Raw genomic sequence first — 27,431 nt, forward strand, 5'->3', positions numbered from 1 at the left:
TCTCTAAAAGATGAGCAACAACACATCGCTTTCAACATCAATCAAAACATGTTTCAAGTAGTTTGAGCTATCGGGGTTTAAAATAGAGTCCCAGCATTTTTGTGGCATCATTGAAAACAGGCAGCAGAATCGTGTGATGACTTTACATAATTAATGTGTTGACTGTGTTAAAGGACTGGACAAAACGTCCTCTGTGTTTAACTAAAGCTTCAGCTGAAAAATAGGTCTGCACTGGAACTGTAAACACTCTTTCTTCAGTGAGTTATCTGCAGGTTTCTAAAACTATAAGGATACTTTACATAAAAACCCCCAAAAACTGTAGTTTAGTCAAGTCAAGTGGCTTTATTGTCATTCCAACCACGTGCAGTGGTACAGTGCACAGTGGAAGGAGACAGACCCTGGTGCTACATGTGACAGACAGTCTACACAGGACTGCATAAAGTGTGCAAAAACTGCAAAAAACAAAAACAAAGACAGCGCAACAGAAAAGCACTGAGCACTGGAATGGACAGAAGCATGTACGGTCATTTTCCATGTAGGGAATACATTTTAGGGGGATGTGTTCATGCCTCCAGTTTGCCACAGAATCAGAAACACTCGCTTTCTATTCCATCAGCAGAGGGCAGCAGCACCTTCCCCCTGTTCTCTTCTTACTTTGAATCACTCAGCAGTATTTCTGTGCCTGGAGCTTCCTGCTTTATGCCTTTCTGCAAGCTGTAATTAGGCTCTATGTGCTCTGCACTCACAGCTGCTGATGTGAAGTACAGGTTGAGCTCAGCCTCTTGAGGCCTCGGGGTTGTCTGTCCCTGGCACGACATAGGTTAGACAAAGGTGAAAGTGTGCAGAGCGGTGCATTACACACGCTACTGCACAACTCGGCGGGCTGCGCTCAGACAGGTTTTGGGAGTCACCACTGTACTCCAGCTGCAGCTCAGTCTGGTGTTGTTTTTACGGGGTCTGGACCAGACGTTCAGCTGATTCAGCCGAGGTCTCCCCGTAAGAGTGAGTAACAGCAGGACTGCACAGTGTCTACCACAGGCACACAGACTACACACAGACAGGTTTTATTAGAGCCTGCGTGACTCTTCTGTCTGCATAGTTTTCTCTGTGCTTTGCCATATAAACTATATGTGACAGTATAAACTCTCATTTTTAGCCTGAGACTGAAGTTACTCGGTACATGCTCATACTCCTCTTTGGTTGGAGGATCATCAGACTTCTGACTGCTGCGTCAACAAACCCAAAGACCAAGTGTTAACATCTCGACACCCCCATCAGGAGCATGCATGAAGCTTGTGGCTGGTTTCACACCTCTGTGTTGACCCAGGCGGATGAACAGAGTCCATTTGGGCAGGAAAACACAGGCTTCACAAGGTTGTCCTTCAGCCGTGTTCGCATGTCGGATAAAATGTCCGTTTTCGATGTGCACATATGCATGAAAAGAGCCACGTGTTTGGCTTCTGCTTAGTTCTTTTGTCCTTACTGAAACTGGCAGCATGTTGCCACCCCCTCCCTTAATTAGAGCAATCAACATATGAGCTGCAGCGGTCCCCTGCCCCCACCCCCACCCCAGTGCTGCTCAATATCCCGGTTTCAGTTCAAACATCTGGCTGAGTGTGTCACAATGCTCCCTGCTGTTGATATGCAAATTGACCATCTCCTCAGTCCCAGTTCAGCTGATGAGACTGATAGGAAGACTTTCAAGCCAGAAGCAGAAACCACTGCCCCCATAATAGTTTGTTGATTGAAATCCATTAATCAAACCAAATCAATTAGTTTCAGCTTTTGTGGCACTTGATGGAAAGCTGAGTACGACCAAGCGTACGACCTTTTAATGTTTTTAATGACTTGATTAAGACTTTAATTAAAACATTCCTGTGACATTGAAACTGTAACTAAAACAGTGTTTATACTCTTTGATTTAGTGACGCAAACTAGCTACATGTGACACTTCTGAAAGCTAAATTTGATTCTTTTTAGGTTTTAATGTTTCCATTTATAATAATTAGCACTGAGAACTGTGATTGTCATGGTTTCTGTCAGTTAGGAGCAATGGTTGATATTTAAAATAACACGGATTCCAATGTTTTATCTTTTTACTGTCATTCTCTCTCTGTGCAGTAGAATCATAAATCTTTATCATAGAAAGTTACTGTTTTAGTCTTTCAGCCCTTCATCAAACTGTCTTCACATGATAAGAGCCTCTGTCCTGTAGATGACTGAAGGTAAGGAACTCAAGACTGATGGGATAACATGAAAAAATCAGCCTGTTTCCTGCCTCTGGCCCTTATCTTGATGAATTTGGTAAAAAGAAACAATGCCTCAGAGTATCCATCAGTTATTCAGCTAACGTATGTGCAGAACAGTGTAATTAATGAGCCCTGCTGCACAGATCGTGTCTCTCTTGGACATATTTTCTACTATTCGGTTAACTTTGGATTTAAAAGTAAAATCAGAAATCTGAACTAAATGTAGAAGAATGTAACAAATGGTTTGTCACTAGGTACCTTTATGATTAAGTAATGCTATTATGGGATCTACAGATGTAGCAAATCGTGGATCGGTAAACATATTGATAAACTATACAGCTGTAAATACTTTCCAGAAATGTGTCTTTAATTCAACGAATTCAGGCTCCATTGACTGAATTACAGAAACTAGCCCGTAGTATGGACCTGCTGTGTGTCCACCACACTTAGCAGTAACGTTTGCCCATCATTTTTACATTTCATAGTAATATTTGGACTCGATAGAGCAGCAAAGCATGCGGGCAGCTATTTGTCTGCACTGAGTAGGAGCTGTTCAAAGGCATTCTGTTTCCTCAGGTAGACCCGTCCCTCTGTCCCTCCTCGGGACTCCTCCCCTGCATATATAGTCCTCCCCTCCTGCTCTGCCTCAGACCAAAGTTTAGAGCTGAGTGCGAGGCAGAGTGAGGAGGGAGCCCCATGCCAGAAAAAGCCAAACAGGGGGAAGGTGTATCTGTTCCGTCTTTTTACGTGCTTATAACTCTTGATTTTCTGCCACCTTTTTTCTCTCTGGTGTGGATTACTTGAAGCCAACTCGTGAGGATTAAAAGGATACTGTGTTTCTACTGAAAGATATGGTGGCTTACGATGAAGTGGGTAGCTTGGTGCCTATCAAACGGACTCTGCAAGTGACAGACTGCCAGAACCAGGCCAACAAGGAGTTAGAGGTGAGATGGCTGAAACTTTACTCTGTAAATGTTTGACCAGAGCTGCTGGAAATGAAGTCATAGTGTGGTGTTAGGTATCACACTGTGAGTCAATCAGCACCTAACCCTGGTTTTTATCTCACGTATGTACACAGTGTGTGTGTGTGTGTGTGTGTGTGTGTGTGTGTGTGTGTGTGTGTGTGTGTGTGTGTGTGTGTGTGTGTGTGTGTGTGTGTGTGTGTGTGTGTGTGTGCACAGAGACTTTGACCTTTGTTCCAGGGCACTTGGGACAATGCTTAAGATACTGTCAAACCCTGAAAAGTTAATCATTGGACTACACTGCACCTTTTTAGTTGTGAACAGTAACGACCTCCCCCACGCACGGCTGTGTATTCCCCCTGCTCTCGTACGCACCCCAGCAGACACCTCAGTCTCAGTGGGAAATGGGGAGATCAGGTCCATAGTGAGCACACAGAAGAGTACAGGAACAGTGAGACAGCAGGGGGTAGGGTCTCAGTAAACAACCAAGCATTCAAAGGGTAATGCGTTTTACAATGAAAGCAGCAGATATCGTAGGAAACCCAGGTGCTGTCTGTGTATTTCCCTGTGGCTGTGTGGCTTCACTGACAGTAAATCTCTGCAAAAGACAAATCTGGAAACACTTCACGAATTGAGTCCTTTCTTTCAGTAGAACCCTGTATTTTCACTCTGTGCTGACTTTCTAAGTACCTCCGTCCTTTGATTTGTGCCTGTTCTTTTTTCCATCATTTTCTAAGCTGTAATCACAGGGACACATCTGGCACATGTGAGGTTACATCAAAGAGGAAGCACAGGGAGGGAGCTGAGAAAAGTTTGAGGTTGAAAGTTGAAGGAGGCTACATGTATATTATGTCTGGAGGGTTCGACTGACTGAGCCCAGATCTGAATGGTTTCCAGCCTGACTCGCTCTAATGCCACAGGACTGCCAGGAATAGCAGCATTCCCTGTTTAACTACTGATATACAAAGAGCAGGACGAGTGGCCTCTCATTATCCGCGTCCACAGCGCTTCATGGCCACTACGCTTTTCCACTATTTTCCCTCTGCCCCCCAAAAACACACCAAAAACTACTTGTTACCACTTATTTGTCCACAGATATGAACTGGTGATCACTTAGAGGGAGCCAAGTCTGGTAGCCACAGATAAGTTACAAAAAGAGGAAAGCAGTTGACATGTGGCCCCCGCCACTCGAGGGCTTGCTAAGTTCTCCGTGGAGAGTCTGACCGCAGCCACAGCAGACTGAGCTGTTCCACAGCTGCGTCCACAGAGACCGGAGCCTCAGTGGCTGTACTGTTTCCCACATTTGCTGAGCTGGGACAAAATCTCATTTGGTGTGCGTCAGGGAAACACAAGCGATGTGTTTTATCTTCAGAGGGCAAAACTGCATTACTGTCATGTTAAGATGTTACACTGCAGAAGAAAATGCAAATCGTGTGGAATTATAATCATTACCCTGCTGCTCTTTGATTCCTGTTTCTCCCAGCCTCGGGGCGGGTGAGGAGTTGTGTGTGTTTGGGGGGGTCACCTGCCCCAGGTGCAGTACTCTCTCACGCAAGGCTTGTTGAAGAGCGTGTTTCAACTCGCAGCCATAAATTGTGTGGTGTGCCCCATGCAGCGCTGCACTGCGTAAACACTTTGCTGTATTCCTGACTGCTGCTCCTTTTTCTTGCTCGTAGCAGCAGCACGCTGCCACGCAGCTCCATCCGTAAATCAGGAATCATTTACCCCAGTTTGAGCGATGCAGCAGATCCACTCTGTACTTGAGTTTTCGCTCTTGTCAGAGCAGATAGCAGCAGATTAGAGACACTGAACAGCTGAGAAGCACGGTCTCGTGCATTCCTGGCATTCCTCCAGACCCCCTTCCCCTCCAGATCAGCAGTGAGAGAGGGTCTTTGTGCTCAGTGGGCTGGCCTGGCTCAGGACTCTTCATATGATGGAGCCAACAGCTGCTGGAAGTGCTTCCTCCTCCTTAGTATCTCTGTCTGCCGCTCCGCCAGGCTGTCTGCCTGCGGCTTGACCTCGGCTCCAGCTGCTCGTCTTAAAGGAGGGACTAGAGTTCATAACCAGGATTTATGACGTGACTTGACGTGTTTTGTCACAAGGAAGTCTTTGCTGAGGTGTCACAGTTACTGATCGATTTGTTTTGATCTGCCTCTCTCGCACTTCAGACGTTCAGGGTTTTCAGACACGAGTTATGATAGAATAACTGCACGACTAACCTCCCCTTCTGTTTTTGCCTCCTTCTGCAGGAACCCAGCAACAAGCGCGTCCGTTCTCTCGGCAGGGTGACGTCGCTAGCCAACCTCATTTCTCCGGTAAAGAATGGGGCCGTCCGGCGCTTCGGCCAAACCATCCAGGTAAGCGCTCACGGCATCCAATGGAAACACAGCGCATTGGGGGGACAGGGACATCCCTTTCAACATGTCTAACATGTGGTGTTCTTTCTTTCTGAAGGCCTCTTTCCGGGGCGATGGCAAGTTGCCGGGCGTGCCCCAGAAGCCTTGCAGCAAGGCAGCGGCCCCCACACCACCTAAAAGGAGGAACAGCACCTTATGGTCCGAGACATTAGACATCCACCAGAAAGGAACTTTCTCCACCAAAGAGATCAAGCGGCAAGAGGTGAGTCCAGGAGTCCAGGCAGGGATGAATTCTACATGCTTGCTAGACTAGTTCACACGTCTTTGTGTCAAATGGTTTAAATTGGACTAGAAGCCATTCAGCCATCTTGGCTAAGCTCACTATGGTTTAGGCTACGATGTAATGACAACCTGATTTACATGTTTACTAAAAAAACATCTGTCTGTGCCTTCTCCCATTCCTCAGGCCATATTTGAGCTGTTTCGTGGAGAACAGGATCTGATTGAGGACCTGCAGCTTGCACGCAAGGTTTGTAATTTTAAAAGCTCTGAGGCAGCGGGAGTACATATAAAGCAAACAGATTAAATCAGTCTGGCAGGCTTTGAATGCAGCGCAGCCAGGAGCTATAAAAAGACAGGGATTGTTCCTCTGTCTTTTTTTTTTTTGTACCCCTAAAACTGTTGACCAAGATATTTTTAGTAGCCGCTCCCAAAGCTCTGCCCAGATATTACTGATCACTTTGCTCCATCCACAGGCGTACCACGACCCGATGCTGAAGCTGTCCATCATGTCGGAGGAGGAGCTTACTCACATTTTCGGCAACTTGGATGCCTACATCCCACTGCACGAGGACCTTCTGGCGCAGCTCTCCAAAGCCACGGGGCCAGACGGGACCGTGGGCCAGATTGGGCAAATTGTTATTAGCTGGGTAAGTGTCTTTGACTTTTTGAGCCATCAAAAGCTTTTACGCTAGTAAAACCGTATTTTGAATTAGCAGTTAGATAAAGAGTCCCTCCTTCCTTTGCAGCTGCCCAGGCTCAATGCCTACAAAGACTACTGCAGTAACCAGCTGGCAGCCAAGGCGCTGCTGGACCAGAAGAAGCAAGACCCACGTGTGCAGGACTTCCTGCAGCGGTGCCTTGAGTCACCTTTTAGTCGGAAACTGGACCTGTGGAGCTTCCTGGACATTCCCAGATCCCGCCTGGTCAAGTACCCCCTACTGCTCAAGGAAATCCTGAGACACACTCCAGCAGAACACCCCGATGCTGCCAGCCTGCAGGAAGCTGTAAGTCCAGGAGACAAACTGGTTCAACACACTGATCCATCATAGTGCCTCTCCCATGTAATAATTAGGCTGCTTGTGTGTTCAGATCACTGTCATCCAGGGAGTTTTGTCTGACATCAACAAGAAGAAAGGGGAGTCCGAGTGCCAGTACTACATCGACAAGCTGGAGTATCTGGACGACAGGCAGAGGGACGCTCGCATCGAACGGTGCAAGAGTCTTCTGTGTCACGGGGAGCTGCGCAACAAGAGCGGCACGGTGAGCACAGCGCACACTTCCAAGTCGTCCTTCGGTGCTTCTCTTTGCATGTTAACACGAGGCTGCCGTCCCACATGAGGCGGGCTATGTGCTCAGATGATGCTCTGGTTTGAAAGTTTCTGTTTTTCCTGGAAATTCTTTCAGAAGCTGCACGTGTTCCTGTTCACCGACCTGCTGATCCTGACCCGCCCCGTCACCAGGAACGAGCGCCAGTGCTTCCAGGTGTACCGGCAGCCAATCGCAGTGCAGGATCTGGTGCTGGAGGACCTGCAAGATGGCGATGTCAGAATGGGCGGCTCTTTCAGAGGAGCCTTCAGCAATGCAGACAAAGGTAAGGCTCGTCCCAGAAAGTGTCCGCTAGTAGCCTGAGCAGCACTTTGCCCGCATTCCTAATGACGCTCTCTGCTTTCTCTGCAGCCAAGAACATTTTCCGGGTACGTTCCCAAGACCCGAGCCAGGCACAGTCACACACTCTGCAGGTCAACGACGTCTTCCACAAGCAGCAGTGGCTCAACTGCCTCCGTAGTGCCATTGCCGTCCACCGGCCTCTGAGCGAGCCCTCCAGCCCCAGCCCGCCTACAGGCAGCGTCCATTCCAAGCGCCGCCCTTCCTCCGTTTCTGCCATCATCCACATGGAGGAAGCAGACGAGAACTACCCGCAGCCAGGCTCTCAGTCGGCCCCCGCCTCACTGTGCAACAGCCCCACCACGGCGTCCCCTTCGCCTCGCTCCCCGTCGTCGTCCACGACGTCCGTGTCATCGACGTCATCCTCACCCACGACACATAAAACCAAAAAGGACAAGAAGGCTCTGTGTTCTTTAGGGAAGAGAAAAGAGACGATGGTGTGAGGTGGAGCGTTGGTAGAGAACGTGAATGGACCTCTTTGTTTTTCCTGTACATAAAACCGCACAGCACATTTATGAGTGTCTGCGTGTTATTACAGCAGTGTTCTGTTACTGTCCTCCTTGGCAGCTATTTACCTTACTCCTCCATCCAAGTGCATCCCATAGAGACACAGTATTCTGGAGGGGGGTGCACGTGGTTCAGCTCTAAAAGGGAAGCATGACAAGAAGTAAACCCACGGTTCACACTCGGTGTGGCCAGTTTGCTGAGTTCTTGAAGAAAGAGTTGGTGCATCAGATCCTGTTTACTATAAAGTTCATATTTAAACATTCTTTTAGACCTTTCTTTGGGGGATAATACACTTTATATTTTCAGATCTATCCTAGTATTGTTTTAGGTATTGTAAAGCAGCAGAGTTTTAGCTGTTAGGGCAGGTTTTTGAACATTTGCCGATGTCAAGGTGAAAGACAAAAAGCCAAACCCCAAAAAGGTGAGGTGTACCACACAAACAGATTTCTGTCATAGTTGGGTTTTTAGACTGAGCAGAAGATGTCTTATTTTTATACATTCCTTAAATAACAGATGCTAGAAGCCAGACATTATTTTATTTTATTTACTACAGAGGCATTAATTTAATTCCAGAACAGATGATATGTCAGCAAAAAACCGTGATGAAATCATATCGCAGACGAGATGATGAGTTTTGTTTAAGACAAAATTTTGAACTGAGCCACGTTGGTTTCTTAAAAAGCTGATGCCTGAGAATGAGGCGGATCACTTTTCAGTGTAGGATCTTGCATGGAGCTTTAGTTGTGGACGCCGCTTGCACCTGAAGAGGCGGCATGATGTATGCAACTGTCCCGAGGGACGGGACTAAGCGACGATGAAAGTTGTTGAAGGCAGAAGAGAACGAAGACGAGAACGTTTAGGAAGTGAAACGCTCAGTGTGACATGTGTAACTCCCGTCATCTGCTCAGGTGGATGGGGAATGTTGCTCATGGATGGAAAAAAATGAAAGGAAACTGTACGTAGGGGAAGGCAGATGAGGAAGGATTGGGAAAGTGACTACAGGATTTGGCTGGTTGTTGAGATGAAAACGAGTGAAACGGCAATTTGATGTAATTAAAAGAACAATAAAGATCTGTGTAAGATTTGCAACTGAACCTTTGACTCCATGTCTTTATTATTCACTTTGTTTCAAACATGAACTCGTAGCTGGAGCTTTTAGGAAAAGCACTTATTCGCTTTCCTGCCAAGCTAGACAAGACGATAGAGCGCTTGGATCTGCTGCTAAATATAAAGCTATCCGATTGTTAAGTGATGACGTGACGAATCCTACTTCCGGGTCTAAAGTAGTCTGTGTTTAATATGGCTTTTGTGTTGTTAACATGTTTAATGTTTTGTATTTTCTTCTATTTAATCTCAAAAAGCTCCTAAAACAGTCAGCGACCACTGTTGACCTCCCTCGGCTTTTATTACCGCTAATCATTTATTTAAGCTCAGTTTTTAAAACCTTAGGATGTAACTACAGCCCAGCCCATGCAGCAGTATATGAATGACTAACCTCGTGTTGTGGATGGATTATCTCAGTTGTTCTCCTGGCTGAAGTTTGTTCCTTTTACCAGCATCCTGCCATGCGATTACATTTGTTCCTGACCACCGAGAACACTCACGTTAACTTTTATCGAGTGGAAAAAAAGTTAGCTTGTTTATATTATGCTAACATAGCTGTGTCGCTAGCGGTCACGTAGCACATCATTATATACCAGCTAGCCAAACTTCAGTAACCCTACAAACGTCACTGCTGTTTAGTTTTCTGTCTTCATTTATGCTGGAAGTGATAGCAGAGCTGTACATTTTAATTTGTTTCCAAAACCCCGCAGTCAGGACATGCTATATTGTATTTAGATAGAAGCTAGCGAGCTAACTCCCTGCTAACTTCTAACTCTGTTAAATGTCATAAATTCCGTTTTTATGGATGCCTGGATGTTAAACTCAGTTGTTACACCTGGTAGAGCAGAAGGCTGATCATTTTATTAAAGATGAAAGACTTTAGACAGTTTTTCAACTCTCAGTAATGCCATAGTGATCGTTTGATATATGGACCTGCAGCGGAGTTTAGACCCAGACACGGCTAGTGACGTCAGACTGAACAACCGGATTGGCTGCAGCTCATTAGCTTCAGTTGCCAAAAATGGGAAAGGGTAACTGTCCAAGTCTCAAGCACCAAACACACAGACTGCTGAAGACACTGGGCTTTAAAAGCTAAAGCACAACTGTCAAAACTCTGGACCGGTTTCAAAATAAAATAACTTCCTGTTTAGCAAAACTGACTGGAGGCTAGTTTTAAACTAAGCTTTCAAAATAAACAGGTACAAGTGGCTGCTAGTTTTCAAATTGAGCAAAGACAACAAGCAGCTGGATTTCATACTAAACTAACTACATGTCTTTGAATCAGGCAAAGCTAAACTGCGTTCTAGTTTTCAGAATAAGCCAACACGCCGCTACATTTCCACACTAAAATAAATAAAAACGGTAAATGGCCTGTATTTATATAGCACTTTACTAGTCCCTAAGGACCCCAAAGCGCTTTACATATCCAGTCATTCACACACACATCCACACACTGGTGATGGCAGCTACATTGCAGCCACAGCCACCCTGGGGCGCACTGACAGAGGCGAGGCTGCCAGACACTGGCGCCACCGGGCCCTCTGACCACCACCAGTAGGCAACGGGTGAAGTGTCTTGCCCAAGGACACAACGACCGAGACTGTCCAAGCCGGGGCTCGAACCGGCAACCTTCTGATTACAAGGCGAACTCCCAACTCTTGAGCCACAATCGCCCCAATACATTGGCTCTGCTGTAGTGTCTGCTAGTTTTAATACCGAGCCAACCAGCTATGGTTTGAAGTTAATTTCTAATGGTCAGGATACGTGTGTAGACCAGGGGTTGTAACCTACAACATGAAAAGAGCCAGTTTAGCCCCACCCCCACACACAGGTGACAGGTGAGACAGATGACCATCTCATCAGGACAGGATGAATTAATACATATAGTAAAGTACATTTTGCATATATATACTTATTATATATAGTATCTGTACGAAGAGGGTTAGGGTTAACTTGTGATCCACGTGCAGCAGCGCCCATGAGGCTCACAAACCTAAATGCATGTAGGCTGCAAGTATGCAATGCATACTTTATTAACCCCCACAGGGAAATTAGCCCTCTGCATTTAACCCATTCACTCAGTGAAGCAGTGGGCAGCCACCTATCCGTGGAGCAGTGTGTAGGGACGGTACCTTGCTCAGGGGTATCTCAGGGTAACCATTTAGTGGATTCTAACCTCCGGCCTTCCGATCATGTGGGGATCACTCTACCTACTGAGCTATCCCTGCCCCACACAGGCACACAGTTGTATTGCATTTCTATTATATTTTATTCATTTGCATTTTTTATTTTTTATCATAATTAAAGATAGCATGCATGTCATCAGTGGAATGGGCGTTATGACTCAAGATTCTGAATCCAGGTTTGCCAAAAGGACACGAAGGAGATTTTATGACCATGTTTAGCTCTCGACTGTTTGTTCCATGCAGGTGCCAGGACAAACATCTCCAGTCAAGACATTTGTCAGCCTGCTTCCCAAACTGCAGCGTGCTAGCTTATCCTAGCTGGTGATTTGTTGAGTCTTTATCAGGAAAAGCACTTGTCTTTTTCAGGTCTCTTATTCTTATTTGGAAAGCATAACAAAAGGTCCCCAACGGCCTTTTTAAGAAAATGATTTCAATATTCAAGACTTGCTTCATTTGTGATAATAAACAATGGTTATATTGATAACTACAGAGAAAATGAAAAGAGATGTCTTCATTTTAGACATCACCGTGAACTGTTTAACTCTGAGATGAGAGTTTTTTCTTCCTTTAATTTGTCCACTTGGCAGACGACGGTGCTTGCAATTTTATTGAGTAATGGTCTTACATCTGCTCCTCAGAGCATTCTCCAAACATTTGCTCATGCTCTCCACAGTCATTTTACTAGAATAACAGTTGATCAGCATTATAGCAAGCGTCTCAGATGCTGTTAGGCTGAAAAGGGTGGCTGGAGCTCAGGAGGTAGAGCAGGGCATCTGCTGATCGGAAGGTTGGTGGTTCAATCCCTGGCTGCCTCTAGTCTGCAGGCCAAATATCCTAGGGCAAGGTATTAACCCAAAGCTGCTTCTATCAGAATGTGAATGGTAGTTAGCAGGCACTCAACAGAAGACAGTGAAAGTGTTATGTTGCTTTTAACTTTTTCTCACCTGTTCCTTATAGACGTCTCCATGATCTGCATCCATCTGATCCTATCATCCATGAACTTCCTCTCGAGTCCTCCTGTCCTTTCCCCCCTGCCTCGCAGCTCTCACCCAGAGCTCGTCGCAGCAGGCAGCTGCAGAACGTTTGTTCCTGTTAAAAGGAGTTTTTCTTTCCCACTGTTACCAAGAGTATTATACATACATTACAGTATTATACATACTGCCTATGGTAAGTATGTATAATATAAATGGATTTGGTCCTAGCACAGAACCCTGTGGAACTCCATCATCAGTGTGCTGTAAAGAAGACCCACTGTACATGTCCAAACCCTCTGTAACAGCACCCAACCTCAGCTGCCCCTCACACAGACTAGACTCTCCAACTCTCCACCTTCAGCTCAGCTTACTTCCACACAGGGCCACAGAAGATTAGATATTCAAAGTAAATATTGAAATTTTTTTTATGATTTCAATCATTAACGTGAGACAAATATTCAAAAAACAAATAAATCAGGAAGGCAGTGAACACTTTTTCATGGCACCTCAGTTGGTTTTAAATATCACGTTTGTTCTGGTAACCAAGTCGTAAAATGATGTCTCCTCTATTCATAAACCTGGTCAGCAGATATAAGAAACGCCTCTCCTCAGTGTTTTTGTTTAATCGTCGTTGTGTATTGTCAGTAAAGGTTGAAAAGGCAAACACAACAATCAACAAAATAATATCTGTGCTGCTATGATTGTACTGTAAAGTCCAGCCCACCGGCCAGGCCGGGCACCAGGATGAAATGACTCAGGTACAGGTACAATGCAGAGGAGGGTTACGGCAAACACTTCCTTGTGGTCTTTCATGTGTTCACGTGTCAGGCCATGACCATTGGCAAAGCCTTCTCTTGTCCCCTCCACCAAGTAAGTCACTGGGAGCAAAGCTAACGAGAGGGAAAATAAAACTGGTCTGCCTGGACACCTGGACGGGTTTTCATTAGCAACGAACATGATTGGAAACGCAGACAGGAAGACGGAAAACTGGACCTGAATGATGAGAAAAACTCCAGTAGATGTCTAGAACAGACATGTTAATGACAATTATTATGTTAAACCTCGTCTTTGGCTCCACAACCCATCTTTACCATACTGAGCAGTGGCTGTATTGTTGCACGTTAGACCACCACGTCTGCAGTTTAATTTATAGACCTACTGAAATAGATTCAACCTCACTGTAAAAACCAATCTACCCACAGGTCCAGGAGTTGAATGAGCCCATAACCACCCCTGCCTAATATACGGTTAGATCTTCACATGCTACAAAAACATGTCCAACCTACCGATGCATGGTCTGTAGGGGACATCTGAGGCTAGTGTGCGGTATCTGGCACACAATGGCAGCAGATCCGTTGCTCCTATAAGTTGGAGCCACTGTGAATCAGGCTGTCCTCCAGCATCCTGTTAGCAGTTTATGGTTTGTCCCTCCACAGACTGCTACTGGTCACAGCTCTCTATAACCTCGCTCCTTTGGAGACACGCCCAGCGCTCATCAGAGTTACTAAGTCTTTATTCCATTCAATTCAAAACTTTATTGTCCCACAAGGAGAAGTTAGTTTAGCAGCGAGGGAAACAAGGAGATGGGCTGCAGTAGGGATAAAAGGAGAAACCCGGAGTCTTTTGGTCCTCACAGGTAAAACGATGGCCACAGGGCAACAAGTCAGACTCACTGTGAAGTTGATGGTTGAAACAATTAACATAGAGGAGCCTTCCTCAGCACATGCTTGATGGCCAAAAGCCCGTCTTGCCAACACCCTGAGAGTTTGCTGAGTCGTGTTCCCAAACCTGCAGATAACAGATTCAATAAAATGTCTGTAACATTTCAGAGACACTAACAGATCCCATTCTCCTTAACAAGAACAGTCTTTGCTGATCGTTTTGGTAGTTTCATCAAGAACAGCCCCCGTACCCGTAACTGTCCACCTGATAGCAGGCGATGAGCTGTAAGACTTCCTGAAATCAATGATCATGTCTTTTGTTTTTGACTCATTAAGTTTCCAAGCATCCAACAACATGCAAACTACAAGAACTGACTGCTAACTGCATGTGTGTCCAGAGTTACACACACTGACTTTGCCTTTATGACTTAATACACCACACACTTACTGCTATAAGGTGACTGCTGTTGGTTCCACCTTGACAGGTGGAGCCTGAGCGTCAGACCAATGCACACTGGCTGCTATGAGCCTGTGTTTCAGCACATACAGTCACAGTGCTGTGTCTGCTGTTTATTCATGGTGGTTAACAAACATCACATGAACTATCTGCCTGTAACTCTAAGAGTAGAACAACAACAACACTCAGAGTTTGTTCTTTGACTGTGGTTCAAAGTCCATAAACAAAGATTATATATGAGACCACTTGAAAACTCACCAAACAGTTGACTGAACACGGACTGCTTTGCTCACCCCTATTAAATCAACCCTGGTGTGATTAAGGCAACTTTCCATCCAAATAAATGCAAACCGTGGTTGTTAACTGATGTTTGGAGGCGTCTGCTTAACCACAGTGTTGATTACGTAGCTGACGTTGACTTTAAAATGTAACACTTTATTAATTCAGCTGCTACTGTTGTGCAGCAGCGCTCGTTATCCAGTAGCAAAATAAGAGAGCCAGGCACGAGCTCGTCAGGTTCCTCTCTGTACTACACCACAAGTGTCTCTCTCACCACTTCATCTGTGCTGTAGAAAGACCTTTGGGCTGATTATTGATGGATGCAGACAGCTGAACCTCCTGTCAGTGAGTCGTCAGCACTCATCTCCTTCCTCCAAACACTCCCCAAACACACCCTGAAAGTCTGCACTGCATGCGGCTTCATAATTAGAGCTGCCCCGTGGCCTTAGCCAGGCAAAGAGGTTTAGATAAACTGGAAGGAAGGAGGAACTTCCCTTTATTGGTCTAATTCAAACACAAGCAACAGATGTGACAATGAGCTGGAATGACAAACATTTGTGTGGCGCCGGGTGAGACAATAACAGTAAATTAGTGGATTTAATTAATCTTGTATCCTAGGCAAACACAGTGCACGCTCTTATATAGGAAATGTTCTTATCTAATGCAATCACAGCATGTTTAAATGTTGGAGGTCTGAGTTATTATAGGTGGTAACCCTAACTCTATGTTTTAGGAGAGGTGGGGGAAGTGTTTGATATTTCTCAGAGTAATTGTTTCTGTGTTCTTTGCTCTTTCGTGGCGCCCACGTCTTTGATAACCATGATGTAAAATTCCATACTCCAAGTCCTCCACAGCGTAAATAGATGTGGCTTTCTGTCTTGTCAGTCATACCAGCTTCAATAAGGTGAAAGGTCAAGCTTGTTTTGCAGGCCTCAGGTGACCTGCAGAACAGTTGTTGCAACTTTAAGGTGGACCTGTTCTGGTCATTTCAGCTGTTTAATGTTTGGCTATTTTGTTTCCTTTCCCTTTAGGTCAACTTTCTTCTAACCAGAAGGTTTGGCATCCTTCCAGTGTATTTGTCTCCTGTGGATACAGAATTAAAACAAACATTGTGACACAATAAATGTAGGCAGTATAAAGTTTTATGTGTCTTTACTTGTTTTCCTTTAGCAGCAAACTGCAGATAAGGACAAAATAACTATTTATACCACCAAGACATGAGACGGGTATATAAAAGTTATCACAGCAAAAACAGAAACCGACTGTGATGTTGCAGAACAAGAAAAATCATTATGTTCTGAATCATTTTGACCCATTTTTGTGAATTCATTTAGTTTCTGTGTTTAAATTTCACAGCACAGCTTACTTTTGAAAAACTACATTTCCATGGGGGCCAATAATTCCATTCTCATCTGTGCAGCTTCACCCTCACAGCATGTCTTCATCCTGTCTTCCTTCTCTCACCCCAACCAATCACAGCAGATGGCCCCGCCCCTCCCTGAGCCTGGTTCTGCCGGAGGTTTCTTCCTGTTAAAAGGGAGTTTTTCCTTCCCACTGTCGCCAAAGTGCTTGTTCATAGGGGGTCATATGAATTATACATACTCTGCATGTATTATTGTAGGGTCTACCTTACAATATAAAGCTCCTTGAGGTGACTGTTGTTGTGATTTGGTGCCATATAAATAAAATTGAATTGAAATGCATCTGTAGCTGTTATGCTAATTCTGGCACATTTATATTTATTCAACACCTGAGCAAAAACACCAAGTTGTGTTGTTGCTAAACATTATGAAAATTAGAGGTTATTTATAAAAATAGTTATAATCATACAGTGTGATGCCTCAATCAGCCAGAACACAATAGAAAAGTTCCTGGTTTGGTCAAGTACTGAGGATAAGGCAGAAACATGAGTGTTGCCATCTTGTTGTGGAACAGCATGGAAAGGTTATTTAGGGAATAACAGCTGGGATGAAGGCCAGTGTAAACTTCCATAAAACTGCTGGTGCTGCCATTGGAGGAAATTGTTGACAAACATGCAACAACTGCTTTGAAAAAACACATCCAGTAAAAACAAAGGAGAGCGATGTGAGAAAGATTTAAGGCCAACAAGCTGCAGCAAGCTTCATAGGGCACCAAAGGGCACTGCAGCTTGTTCGAGGGCCTCAGTGAGTGCTGGTGGACCATGTGGGCGATGAATTCATTTACTCATGCATGGTAAAAAGGCCACGCAAAAAGATCATATAACAGAGAGACTGTCTGTGGGATTAACATCCAGATATGCGATGGCTTACTAGCTCCTCTGTGTGTAACTCTAATCGCTTTTATTACTTCTGGTTTAGATGTTAAAAGCAGTGGAAATTCCTTGGATATGAGACCTTCAGATCAGTTTAACAAAATCCTCACCCAATAACACAACAAGCTCCAGGCACAATCTGACCAGCAAAGGACATCTGGATGAAGTCTGTTTACAGCGCCTCTCCATCAAACCTGTGTTTATGTCAAAATACTTTGTGTTCTGCTCGTTCAGGCAGACCAGGCACTCATTCAACCATCAGTCACACATTGCTAAAGGGTCAACCTGTCAGCGCAGTGTATCTTCCTTCAGTCAAACACCACCTTGACTCACAGATTTCATTTTGACTCCTTTTGATGGCTGCTAAGAAAACATCCTTTAATGGCTCCCTGGAACTTCCAGTTTGTTTTTCCATAGGGTGATGGAAGTGTTATTGTCCGGGTAGGTTATTATAAAATAAAAGCAGTTGTCAGTGGGACACGAGAGAAGCCTGTGTTAGACATCAACCCGTGTGTGTCTTAGCATAAATGGTGAAAATGTAGCTAAAGGTAGCTAAAAGAAACCATACCTTTGCTCCATTGCTCAGGCTCCACGTCTATACATGTTTCCACTGTTCTCTTTGTTTTTATCACTTTTCAAGATAATTCATGCATGACCTTTAAAACTAAAAAGAATTGTAGGAGAAGCTATATGCTACCTATGTAACTGAGGCCGAGCTGTGTTGGACCCAGGGACAGTTTTGTACGTTGTATTTTGCACACACTTCCTCTATGAACTATGCAAACAGTGCAGAGCAGCTTGGTTCCTCGTGGAAGAAACCATTTTAAGGGTCTGCCACAAACACGAGGCATCATTTTGTAATAATTTTTCCATTTCTTCTGAATCCATCCATGTTAGATACACAGTGTCAGTTTCTGTTTCCTTATTTTTCTGGTACGTCTGAATTAAATAGTAAGAAACTGTGACAAAAATGTCATCCAGGCCTGAATGTCCTCGCAGCTTTAGTCACTTCACTTTTAGCTAAAATTAGTTTCAGTGTACCCGACAAACCAAAAGACTGAAAAGCAAAGCAGGACCAGACCAAATAAAGTTGTATACAAACCTAAGCTAACAGGCTAAAGGCTTCAAGCTAACAAGCTAGCTTCTGTGCACAGCAGAGTGAGCGACTGTTCCTGAAAATGCAGAACATATGTTTACAAGTGAAATGGTATTTCTCCACTGCACACAGTGTCAGGAGGAGATTGAAGCTTTCTTTCATTTGCTCTTGAAGAGGTCCAGCGTTTTGGAGACGTGAGTAACTGGACTTCTGCTTGGATAACGTGGTGAGGCCAAACTTCCTGAGGTTTTCATTTGTGAGCGAGTAATCTCTCTTTATACCTCAAACGTTGACGTAAAGTGCAGTAGACGGCAGAAATGCTTTGAAGGTACGTGGCCTGCCAAGAGCGGTACACTAACTTGCAAACAAGATGGTTATCAAACACATTTCCCATATTACTGTGAGAGTAGGTTATATTGGGAAGACTGCCTCAGCTTTGAGTTAACTTTTCCTCTGTCTGTCAGAGCCAACGTTGAAATGAGCATCTTGCAACCTTGTTGCTTGCCTTACAGGATTGGCTCTCACTCCGTCAGAGTATGATGTCCTTTGAGCGAGTGTTTTGTTTGGAACCTGTCATCAGATTGTTTACTGTTCTCGCCTCCGGTTCAAAAATTCAAATAGAGATTAACGGAAAGCAAAACTCGAGAATCTCAGATTTTATTCAGGGCTTGTTACTATGCACCCGGTTTCTCACTGCACAACAACCCTTAAATGGGCCTGTAATTTCTGTGTGCATCAAGAGTTCATTTTCCATGTTCCTGGCACAGAACCTGGTACAGTATGAGTTCCCTAAATATACTTTCATGGGTCTTGTGGGAAACAAAACACTTGTGTATAACAGCGTAACACAAATGAGCCAAAGACTCACAAAGTCCATTAACAGCTTTGCTGTGGTCGAGGACTCTTATTCTGTTGGGAATGTTTTTATGAGAGGAAAATATTTTGCACATTATAGAACAAAACATCACTGGCAAATAACCTAATTCACAACCTTTTGCCTAGCTGCTGCTAATACATAATAATATATATATGTGTTTATTTTAACAAGCCTTGGCCAACAGTACCATCTGTAAAGCAAACATTCAATTAATAAGCAGCACTTAAAAAAAAGTAGAAAGAAACAGAAGCAGTCGGGTTAAAAACAGAACCTGTGGTTTCAGTCACAAGTGTGATAGAAGCTGCTGTACTCACACTGTACTTTCTACTAAATCTGATCTGTGATTTATAGCAAGAATGTAGCAGAAACAAAATACTGTTACTAATTACTTACCAAAGAACATTTGTATCATTTTTATTAAAATTAAGCTATAAAACCAGAAATGTTTATTTGTGTCTCCCATGTGCAAATCTATGTTTGCATCCAGGGTTGGACAGTCAGACAACTCTGACAGAGGGACAGTAGGCTGTATTTTTATGTTAGTCGAACCTCGGATACAAGAGAAAGCGTTCGACCATGTCCCAGGAAATTATGTGAAATTGTGGGAGGTGCTTGGGGAGTATGAGGTGTCCAGCACTTTGCTATGAGCAGCTCAGTCCTCATACAACCATTGCAAGAGCTTGGTCTGCATTCCTGGAGGGTTAGTGGGAGTTGGACAGAATTTGTAGGCGTAGCCAAGTGGCGGAAGCTTCCACTCGGGTGGTCTAATCAGTATCTGCTTTTATCGTGGCGTCTCGTTGATAGGTGAGGTGAGAGGCAAGCGAGAGAGTGACAGAGGGATTGGTGCTGCGAAGGTCGGTGGTTCGATCCTTGGCTTCCAGTCTGCATGCCAAATATCCTTGGGCAAGATACTAACCCCAAGTTGCCCTCCGATGCGTTCATCGGAGCATGAATGTAGTTTAGTTTGCAATTGTGTTTAGAAGTGCTTGTATGAGTGGGTGTGAATGGGTGAATGAGGCATGTTGTATACAGTGCTTTGAGTACTCTGGGAGACTAGAAAAGCGCTGTATAAGAATCAGTGCATTTACCATGAAGCTCTTGATTTACCTGTCGATCTTCATCTCTGCTCGCCTCGTTAGGTGAGCTTTCTGTAAAGGGTGGCAGGCAAACAGACAGGAGGTGCACTTCCTGTCTGGCCCAGTCACTCCTCAGGTGTCCATCTCCATTAGTCACGTGACCTGAATGGCATCAGTAGTTGTAGCTATGTCTGCCGCTGCAGATGCAGCAGGTTGCTGTTAGCCAAACCATTTGCCTAAGCTTAGTTGCAGTGACGCGTTGGTGATGTGGATGTTTAACTCTTTAACTTACTAAACAGTGTGGTTACATTTTGACATCTTGACATGTATTTTGGCAGTAAAAGTTACCATATTTGGGCTTGAGGGCGGAGTGTTATCAACTAACACTAGTTAGCAAGCTGCATTCATATACATGTGCTGATTAGTGCTAAATAACAGAATATTAAAACACCATCATTTCAGTCACACAAAACTGTCCTGGATGGTCTGTTTCACACAGTAAGCCTTATTGTTTGTCAGATTATTCTATTATAGCACAAACATGTCCAACAGGTCCAGTTCACTCTGTTACATTAGCAGTGGTGAGACATCCTCTGGCTCCCAGTGTCAAGCATCCAAACCCCTGAATGTGTTTGTACCAGTCAGCAAACATGCTTTTAATGCTGTTTAAACACGTGCGTGTGCAGGAACTGGCTTACTTTATTCAGCCTTAAGTGGCCATTCCAGGCATTGCACCACCTCTCATTTGGTGAGTTTTCATATCCACGAGTAGCTCCAAACACAAAACTATGCCTCTACGCTACAACTAAGGGTATGGGTACACTCTCACAATCCTGTCAACCTGAGCAGGTGCTTTGTTCACTGTTTCCGAGAGAACATGAAACATGTTAAGCTCTTAATATCACAGGGACAATGATGTTCCTTTGCAAGCGGGAAAACATGTTTTGCGAGATTCAGGCCAGTCCTGGTGCTGGAACCTCCAGGGTTTATAAGCTGGTCAAACTAATTACAGGTTGCTGATGATTCTCAACACACGTTTGACCACAACATGATATTTGAAGAAGGAAATGAGGACATGGACTCACAAAAGAAGGATTTGGAAAGTGATTTATGTGTGTTTGGAGTGACACTTGTGTCTGTGTACACACTATCAGAACAAAAACACTGTTTTTCCCAGAAGGACTGTCTGATAAAACTGTCATTGAAGCTGACAGTGCTCTGTGCCTGGGAGAAACTGTCATATAGCACCATGTCATATATTGCGATTACATTTGTCTTCATGGTGCCAGCGTAGCACATATTTAAAACTGACATTTAGATTTTAGGACCTCGGATCAAGCCAGAAGGTAAGAAAGTCTCATTTAAAATCCTTCTTTCACATTTTACTGTTATGTAAGTTATCTTCAAATAAAGGCCTGATCAAAAGTTTAAAACCATGTGAAAAATGGCATAAAATCATATTTTGCATGGTTGGAGCTTAACAAGGTTCCAAGTAGAGCTTCAACGTGCAACAAGAAGAAATGGCAGTGAAACAAAACAGTTTATTGATCATGCAATTTATCGAAAACAACACTTAAACTGACACTGGCTGTTTTACAGCTGATCAAACCCCCCAAAACAGAAATCTAAGTTCCAAACATGAACTCATGAATATGAACATGAACTTCAAAAAACGCATTGCAGCGTGCTTGATGCCAGCGTTTCTATGAGGTGTGCGGGAACATTTCTCCAAGTAGTGAAGACAGCCACACGAAGGGCGTCTACTGTCTGGAGATGTTGTCCATTTCTGTAACCTTCCCTTGCCATCCATCCCCAAAGGTTCTCAGCTGGATTTAGATCAGGGGAACACGCAGTATGGTCCAGAAGAGTGATGTTATTGTCCTGAAAGAAGTCCCTTGTCCTGCAGCATTGTGTACTGTAGCGTTGTCCTGCTGATGAACCCAGTGGTTACCACACAGACGAGGGCCCTCAGTCATGAGGGATGCTCTCTGCAACATCTGGACTCAGCCAGCAGCCAGTTTGATGCCCCTGCACCTCCTGAAGCTCCGTTGTTCCACTGAAGGAGAAAGCATCCCAGACCATTATGGCGCCCCCTCCACTGTGGGGCGTAGAAAACATCACAGGTGGGATCTGCTTGTCATGCCAGTAACCTTGGAAACCATCAGGACCATCAAGGTTACATTTGTTCTCATCAGAGAATAAAACTTTCTTCCATCTTTCAATGTCCCATGTTTGGTCCAAACGGTCAGTTCTGTGGCGTTCAAGGCCTTTGAAGACGTTTTTGGTTTTTTAAACCTCAGATGCTGTCTCATGGTTATGGGGCTGCAGTCAGCACCAGTAACGGCCTTAATTTGGGTGAGGATCATCCAGTGTCTTGACGGACTGCCGACTGGATCCTCGGGCTCAGTGCAGGTGACATTTGTTTGGGTCTCCCACTTCACTGTTTTGTTCCCCCACAACGTTGTTTTCAATAAATTGCATGATCAAATTTTTTTTAACTTGGAACGTTGTTAAGATCCAACCATGCAAAATATGATTTTTTTTGCCATTTTTCAAGAGGTCTCAAACTTTTGATCGGGGCTGTATATATTTCCACACATTAAATAAGAGAACAATATTGGGAAGGACGGTGCTTAAGTTAAAATCTTTATTATTCGAGACTCAGCAGTGTCAGCACCTTTGTCCTCTGTCTTTGATGGACAAACAAGCGGTGTGCCTCCACTGTTCGATGGTATTCCACCTTACCTACGTCGCACCTGGTTCCTCCCTCCCAAGCTACACCGGAAAAAACGTTGGAGAAGACGAGGGAAGCGAAGTGGTCTCCTGGCTCGCACAAAGGCATTTCTATCACTCTCCTGCCTGGCTGATCCTCCCCTCGCTCAGATGGGTTTCTGCTACTCTGCTGCGGTGAGGGGCTCACTCCAGCCCAGAGGACCCTGGGTGAAAACCGTCTCTCAAACTCCGCCTGCTGTTGCTCCGGCTTTACCGGTAGGCCCGCTTCTTGGTCCGCGCCTCCCTCGGTCATCTGGCTCACTCCTCGCCATGCCGGCGGCGGCGTTCTCCTCTGGTAGGCGACTCTCTGCCATCTCCGGCCCACGCCTGGTGTTTGCTCCCTTCCTGCGTGACTCTCCGGGTCCGTCGCTCGCTGTTTCCGTTCCGGGTCCTCGGTCATCGGCTCTCCTACAGCCACGGATCCGCAGATTTGGTGCTACAAACTCTAACCTACGCCCACTCACCCGCATATCAACCCCCGATGACAGCTACTGATCTCACCTTATCTATGGCTTTGATCAACACTCGATCCCTCTCCAATAAGACGTTTCTGCTCAAGGATTTTTTCTCTCAGTTCTGGTTGTTTTCCAACACCCTTCAAGCACGCTGTTGTTCAACCTCTCCTTAAAAAGCCTAATCTAGATCCATCCCTACTCTCTAACTATAGGCCCATTTCCAACCTCCCTTTTCTGTCTAAAGTACTGGAACGAGCCGCCCTCACGCAGCTCCAGCTATTTCTTGACAATAACAATCTCTATGAGAAGTTCCAGTCTGGTTTTAGAGCTCGGCATAGCACAGAAACCGCCCTTCTGAGAGTTTTTAATGATTTGCTTTTAACTGTTGACTCTGGTTGTGCTGCTGTCTTAGTAACCCTGGACCTGACAGCAGCCTTCGACACTGTAGATCACAACATACTGCTATCCCGCCTTCAACATTGTGTTGGTTTAAAGGGCACTGTCTTAAAGTTTTTCCAGTCCTATTTGAATAATAGGAGTTTTTCTGTTCACCTTGGTGAACTGTCATCTCCCAGAGCTCCTTTAACCTGTGGCGTACCTCAGGGGTCCATACTAGGCCCCCTGTTGTTTATTCTGTACTTGCTCCCTCTGGGCGATGTGCTCCGTAAACATAATGTGTCCTTCCACATCTTTGCCGATGATATTCAGATCTACCTCCCTCTGAGGTTGAACTGCAATGTTTCTTTGCAGCCGCTACTCTCCTGCTTGTCTGACATTAAGACTTGGATGACTCTTAACTTCTTACACCTTAATGAAAGCAAAACTGAAGTCATTGTGTTTGGGCTTCCTAAAGATCCCAACTTCTCTCTTGACTTTTTGGGACCCCTAACCTCCGATTGCACTTCTTCCATTAAGAGTCTTGGTGTTATTTTTGACAATGCTTTTAAACTTGATAAACAAATCAGCTCTGTAGTTAAGGGATCTTTTTATCATTTACGGATTTTAGCCAAAGTCAAGTCTTACCTTTGCAGGAACGATCTAGAAAGAGTGGTCCATGCTTTTATTACTTCACGGCTGGACTACTGCAATTCCCTCTATGCTGGCCTAGATCGTTCCTGTCTACATCGCCTTCAACTGGTGCAGAACGCTGCCGCTCGCCTGTTGACCGGTTCAAAAAAAAGAGACCACATCACTCCGGTTCTCTGCTCTCTCCACTGGCTCCCAGTTGCCTTTAGGATTGATTTTAAAATCTTATTGCTGGCTTTTAAGGTTTTAAATGGCACTGCACCTTCTTACCTGTCAGAACTCCTTAGTACTTATCGCCCCAGGAGATCTTTGAGGTCAGCCGACCTGATGCTTTTAGATGTTCCCAGGTATAAATTAAAGACAAAGGGAGAGAGGGCGTTTGCTGTGGCTGCACCCAGACTGTGGAACAGTTTACCTCCTCACGTCAGACTCTCCAAAAGCCTAGAAACTTTTAAAACCGCTCTTAAAACTCACCTCTTTTCATTGGCTTTTAGAAAGGTTTAATTTATTTGTTTTATATATTTTTATTTTATTTTTATCAGCGAGGTGTTATTACGAAATTGTGTTCTATTGTATTTTTATCTGTATTTACTGTACAGCACTTTGGTCAGCCTTGGTTGTTTTTAAATGTGCTCTATAAATAAACTTGACTTGACTTGACTTGACTTGATGACTTTCTTAAGACATGAAAAGACAAGAGAGATTCTTCCTCCAAGCTTCCAATAATCCAGGTGCTGATTATTGTATCGAGTTCAGCACTGATCCCGGCCCTGGCTTTGCCTGGACGGACACTGATTTGAACCAGAAGAGATCAGCTTCAGCTGCAATCCTGCCCTGGAGGTTTTATGTTTATCTTGTTACGCTGATACCTCAAGTTTCTCATCCTCTGCTTCCTCAACACAGAGACGCTGTTGCTGTAGCTCTGATTGCAGAAAATGAGTTTAATCATTTCCTGGTATTTAAACACGTTTAAATAAAGGTAAGATTTGAATTTTCTCACTGTTTGTGAGAAAAACTAAATCTCATTTTAGAAACAATGAAAGCAACTTCAAGTTTTAATCAGGTGGTGCACATTTGAAAACTAGTTGTTATTTCATTTTACTGCTCTGATGTATGATTTGTATTTCCTCAACAAATGAAGTAAAATATTTTTGAAGAATTGACTTCCCATTGATTAGTCTTAGCTCATTGTGCACACAACCCTTGAACTTTGGTCAGCCATGACAGTCTTGACTGTTTTTTTAGATAAAAGTAATTAGTTTATTTCATTTCAACTGTACTCAGTTTTCTTTATATTGTGCCAAATCACAGCCACAGTTCCCTCCAGGTACTTTCTAGTGTAAGCTAACAATGAGATGGCCTTACATGAGCAACAACCTGAAGACACTGAGAAGGAAAAGTCCCTTTGAACAGGACGTCAGGTAGAACCATACTGAGTGCGGGGCAGCCGTCTATCACCACTGGATGGGGGTGAGGGAGGGAGACAGGACAAAAGACACAGTGTGGAAGCAACTGCTAACTGGCATAGGTTTGTTGTTCTTCTAACCGTATGCAAAGACGGGACGTAGGCAAATACCTGCTCTTAGGCTGTGCACTAATCCTTAACTTTGGCTTTTTTAGTTTCTTGGAGCCAAAAGGGACCATATTTGGACAAAATGCTGCTAAACTGCCAGCTAACCCTTGGTTGGTTGGCAAGCTACATCCATAAACTGTACAGGGCTAACATCCAGACACAGATACATGCTAACTCAGGCCAAGCAGCAGCTAACAAATAGTAAAGTTTGTAATTTAAATCTATTAACACTCTTCAAAATCCATCACCAGCCTAAATATAGGCAGGCCCAGGACTTCACTAGAGGTTATAAACGTGGTTTTTAATGTTGTTCAGTTTGGCGTGTTAACAGGGGATTGAGTTGCTTTTGGAGTGATTAGAGGAACTGGATTTTCTGGCGCTTCCATGTTGGATTTATTCTTCATCCCTCCATGTTACTTTCTGGTTGTGCTATTAGCCACGTTACTGTAACAGTAGCAACTAACTAACTATTTAAAGGCTTTGATTACTGGTAGTTTGCATGAACAGCACTGACTTGCACTGACGAACTAACAACTGAAAGATAGTGAAATTGGACAACGTGTGGTGCAAACTGGGAGAATAGTTGCATTCAAAGTAAAAAACTGAGCCCATCCTGGTATAACTCCAACCTGGTCACTAAAAAAGCTTTTTGGTCCCACGCACTGAATTTACAGTAAAACCTTGTAAATGATGATGTCACTGCAGTCATCAGTTTGTAAATCCACAGAGTGAGGTCATGTTTCTGCCACAGTGCTGTGGATTAGCAGCTCCTTTAGCTTGTGTGGCTATTGGAATGTATTTGTTATGAAAAACATGTCATACAGTGCTTATTGACATAGTGGCTCTTTATTATGCAAAGAGATTATTGACTGTGAGAAAACAAAACGTGGCAGCTGTGCTGGTAGTCCGTCTTCCCGCCTCTCTGTCCTCCCACTGCTCAGCTGTACAACAGAGGTCTTGTTAGCCTAAACACTGATGCAGTAGCACTGAACAGACCGACGTGGGTCTGCTTCCCACCCACAGTTTGCCTTCTTACACTGACCTTCCCTCTGTGTGCAAAGATTACTAAGACCATACTGATATAATAATGATGTTTACTTGTAAAGTACTGTGTGTCACATCAGCATTATTCCCTTTGTTTCTGTTGTTGGTCATGATGCTACACTCACTCAGGGCAAAACAGTGGTTGAAGTTATTGCAGCTGTGTACATTAGACTTCCAGTTTTGTTTCCTTTAACATGGGTGATTCAAAGAATGACACCAGCTCTACGACTGCTGGCATAATAAGATGGTAATAATACAGCAATAATATGAAATCATAGGATCAAGTTGCATCTGTTGTCATTTGCATACATACAAATTGACATTAAACACAAATTGATATTAACTGGTTATACTACTTTGTAGATTTTTTAAAGCAGAAATTCAGAAATTCAACCACAAATAGCGACATAGTTGCTGCAGGACAGCGATTTAGTTTGTAAATAACATCTCTCAGCAAACTTGCTACAAATGTAAACTTAAACCCTCCAGCTGGTAACCAGCTGAGTCCAGTCTCCTACTGCGAAGAAACACTTCAC

At 44.2% G+C, this 27,431-nt stretch overlaps 1 protein-coding gene across 1 annotated transcript; it reads left to right on the forward strand.

Annotated features, from left to right (window-relative positions):
* Nucleotides 1-2,911: 2,911 nt before the first annotated feature.
* net1 (neuroepithelial cell transforming 1) lies at nucleotides 2,912-9,116 on the forward strand. Its single transcript, XM_080886855.1, has 9 exons — nucleotides 2,912-3,193; nucleotides 5,461-5,568; nucleotides 5,666-5,830; nucleotides 6,035-6,097; nucleotides 6,324-6,497; nucleotides 6,597-6,854; nucleotides 6,940-7,110; nucleotides 7,255-7,441; nucleotides 7,528-9,116. Exons 1-9 carry the CDS (start codon nucleotides 3,101-3,103, stop codon nucleotides 7,956-7,958), a joined length of 1,650 nt encoding a protein of 549 aa, XP_080742981.1. The 5' UTR covers nucleotides 2,912-3,100; the 3' UTR covers nucleotides 7,959-9,116.
* The last annotated feature ends 18,315 nt before the right edge of the window (nucleotides 9,117-27,431 follow it).

The sequence above is a fragment of the Rhamphochromis sp. 'chilingali' genome (assembly GCF_963969265.1).
Source record: "Rhamphochromis sp. 'chilingali' genome assembly, chromosome: 7".
Classification (NCBI taxonomy): domain Eukaryota; kingdom Metazoa; phylum Chordata; class Actinopteri; order Cichliformes; family Cichlidae; genus Rhamphochromis; species Rhamphochromis sp. 'chilingali'.

Bases quoted from the DNA above. Each gene is read 5' to 3' on its own strand.
- net1 (XM_080886855.1), top strand. From the start codon at position 3,101: ATGGTGGCTTACGATGAAGTGGGTAGCTTGGTGCCTATCAAACGGACT. The intron at 5,569-5,665 runs GTAAGCGCTCAC...TTCTTTCTGAAG, and splicing joins GCTTCGGCCAAACCATCCAG to GCCTCTTTCCGGGGCGATGG. The intron at 6,855-6,939 runs GTAAGTCCAGGA...TTGTGTGTTCAG, and splicing joins CTGCCAGCCTGCAGGAAGCT to ATCACTGTCATCCAGGGAGT.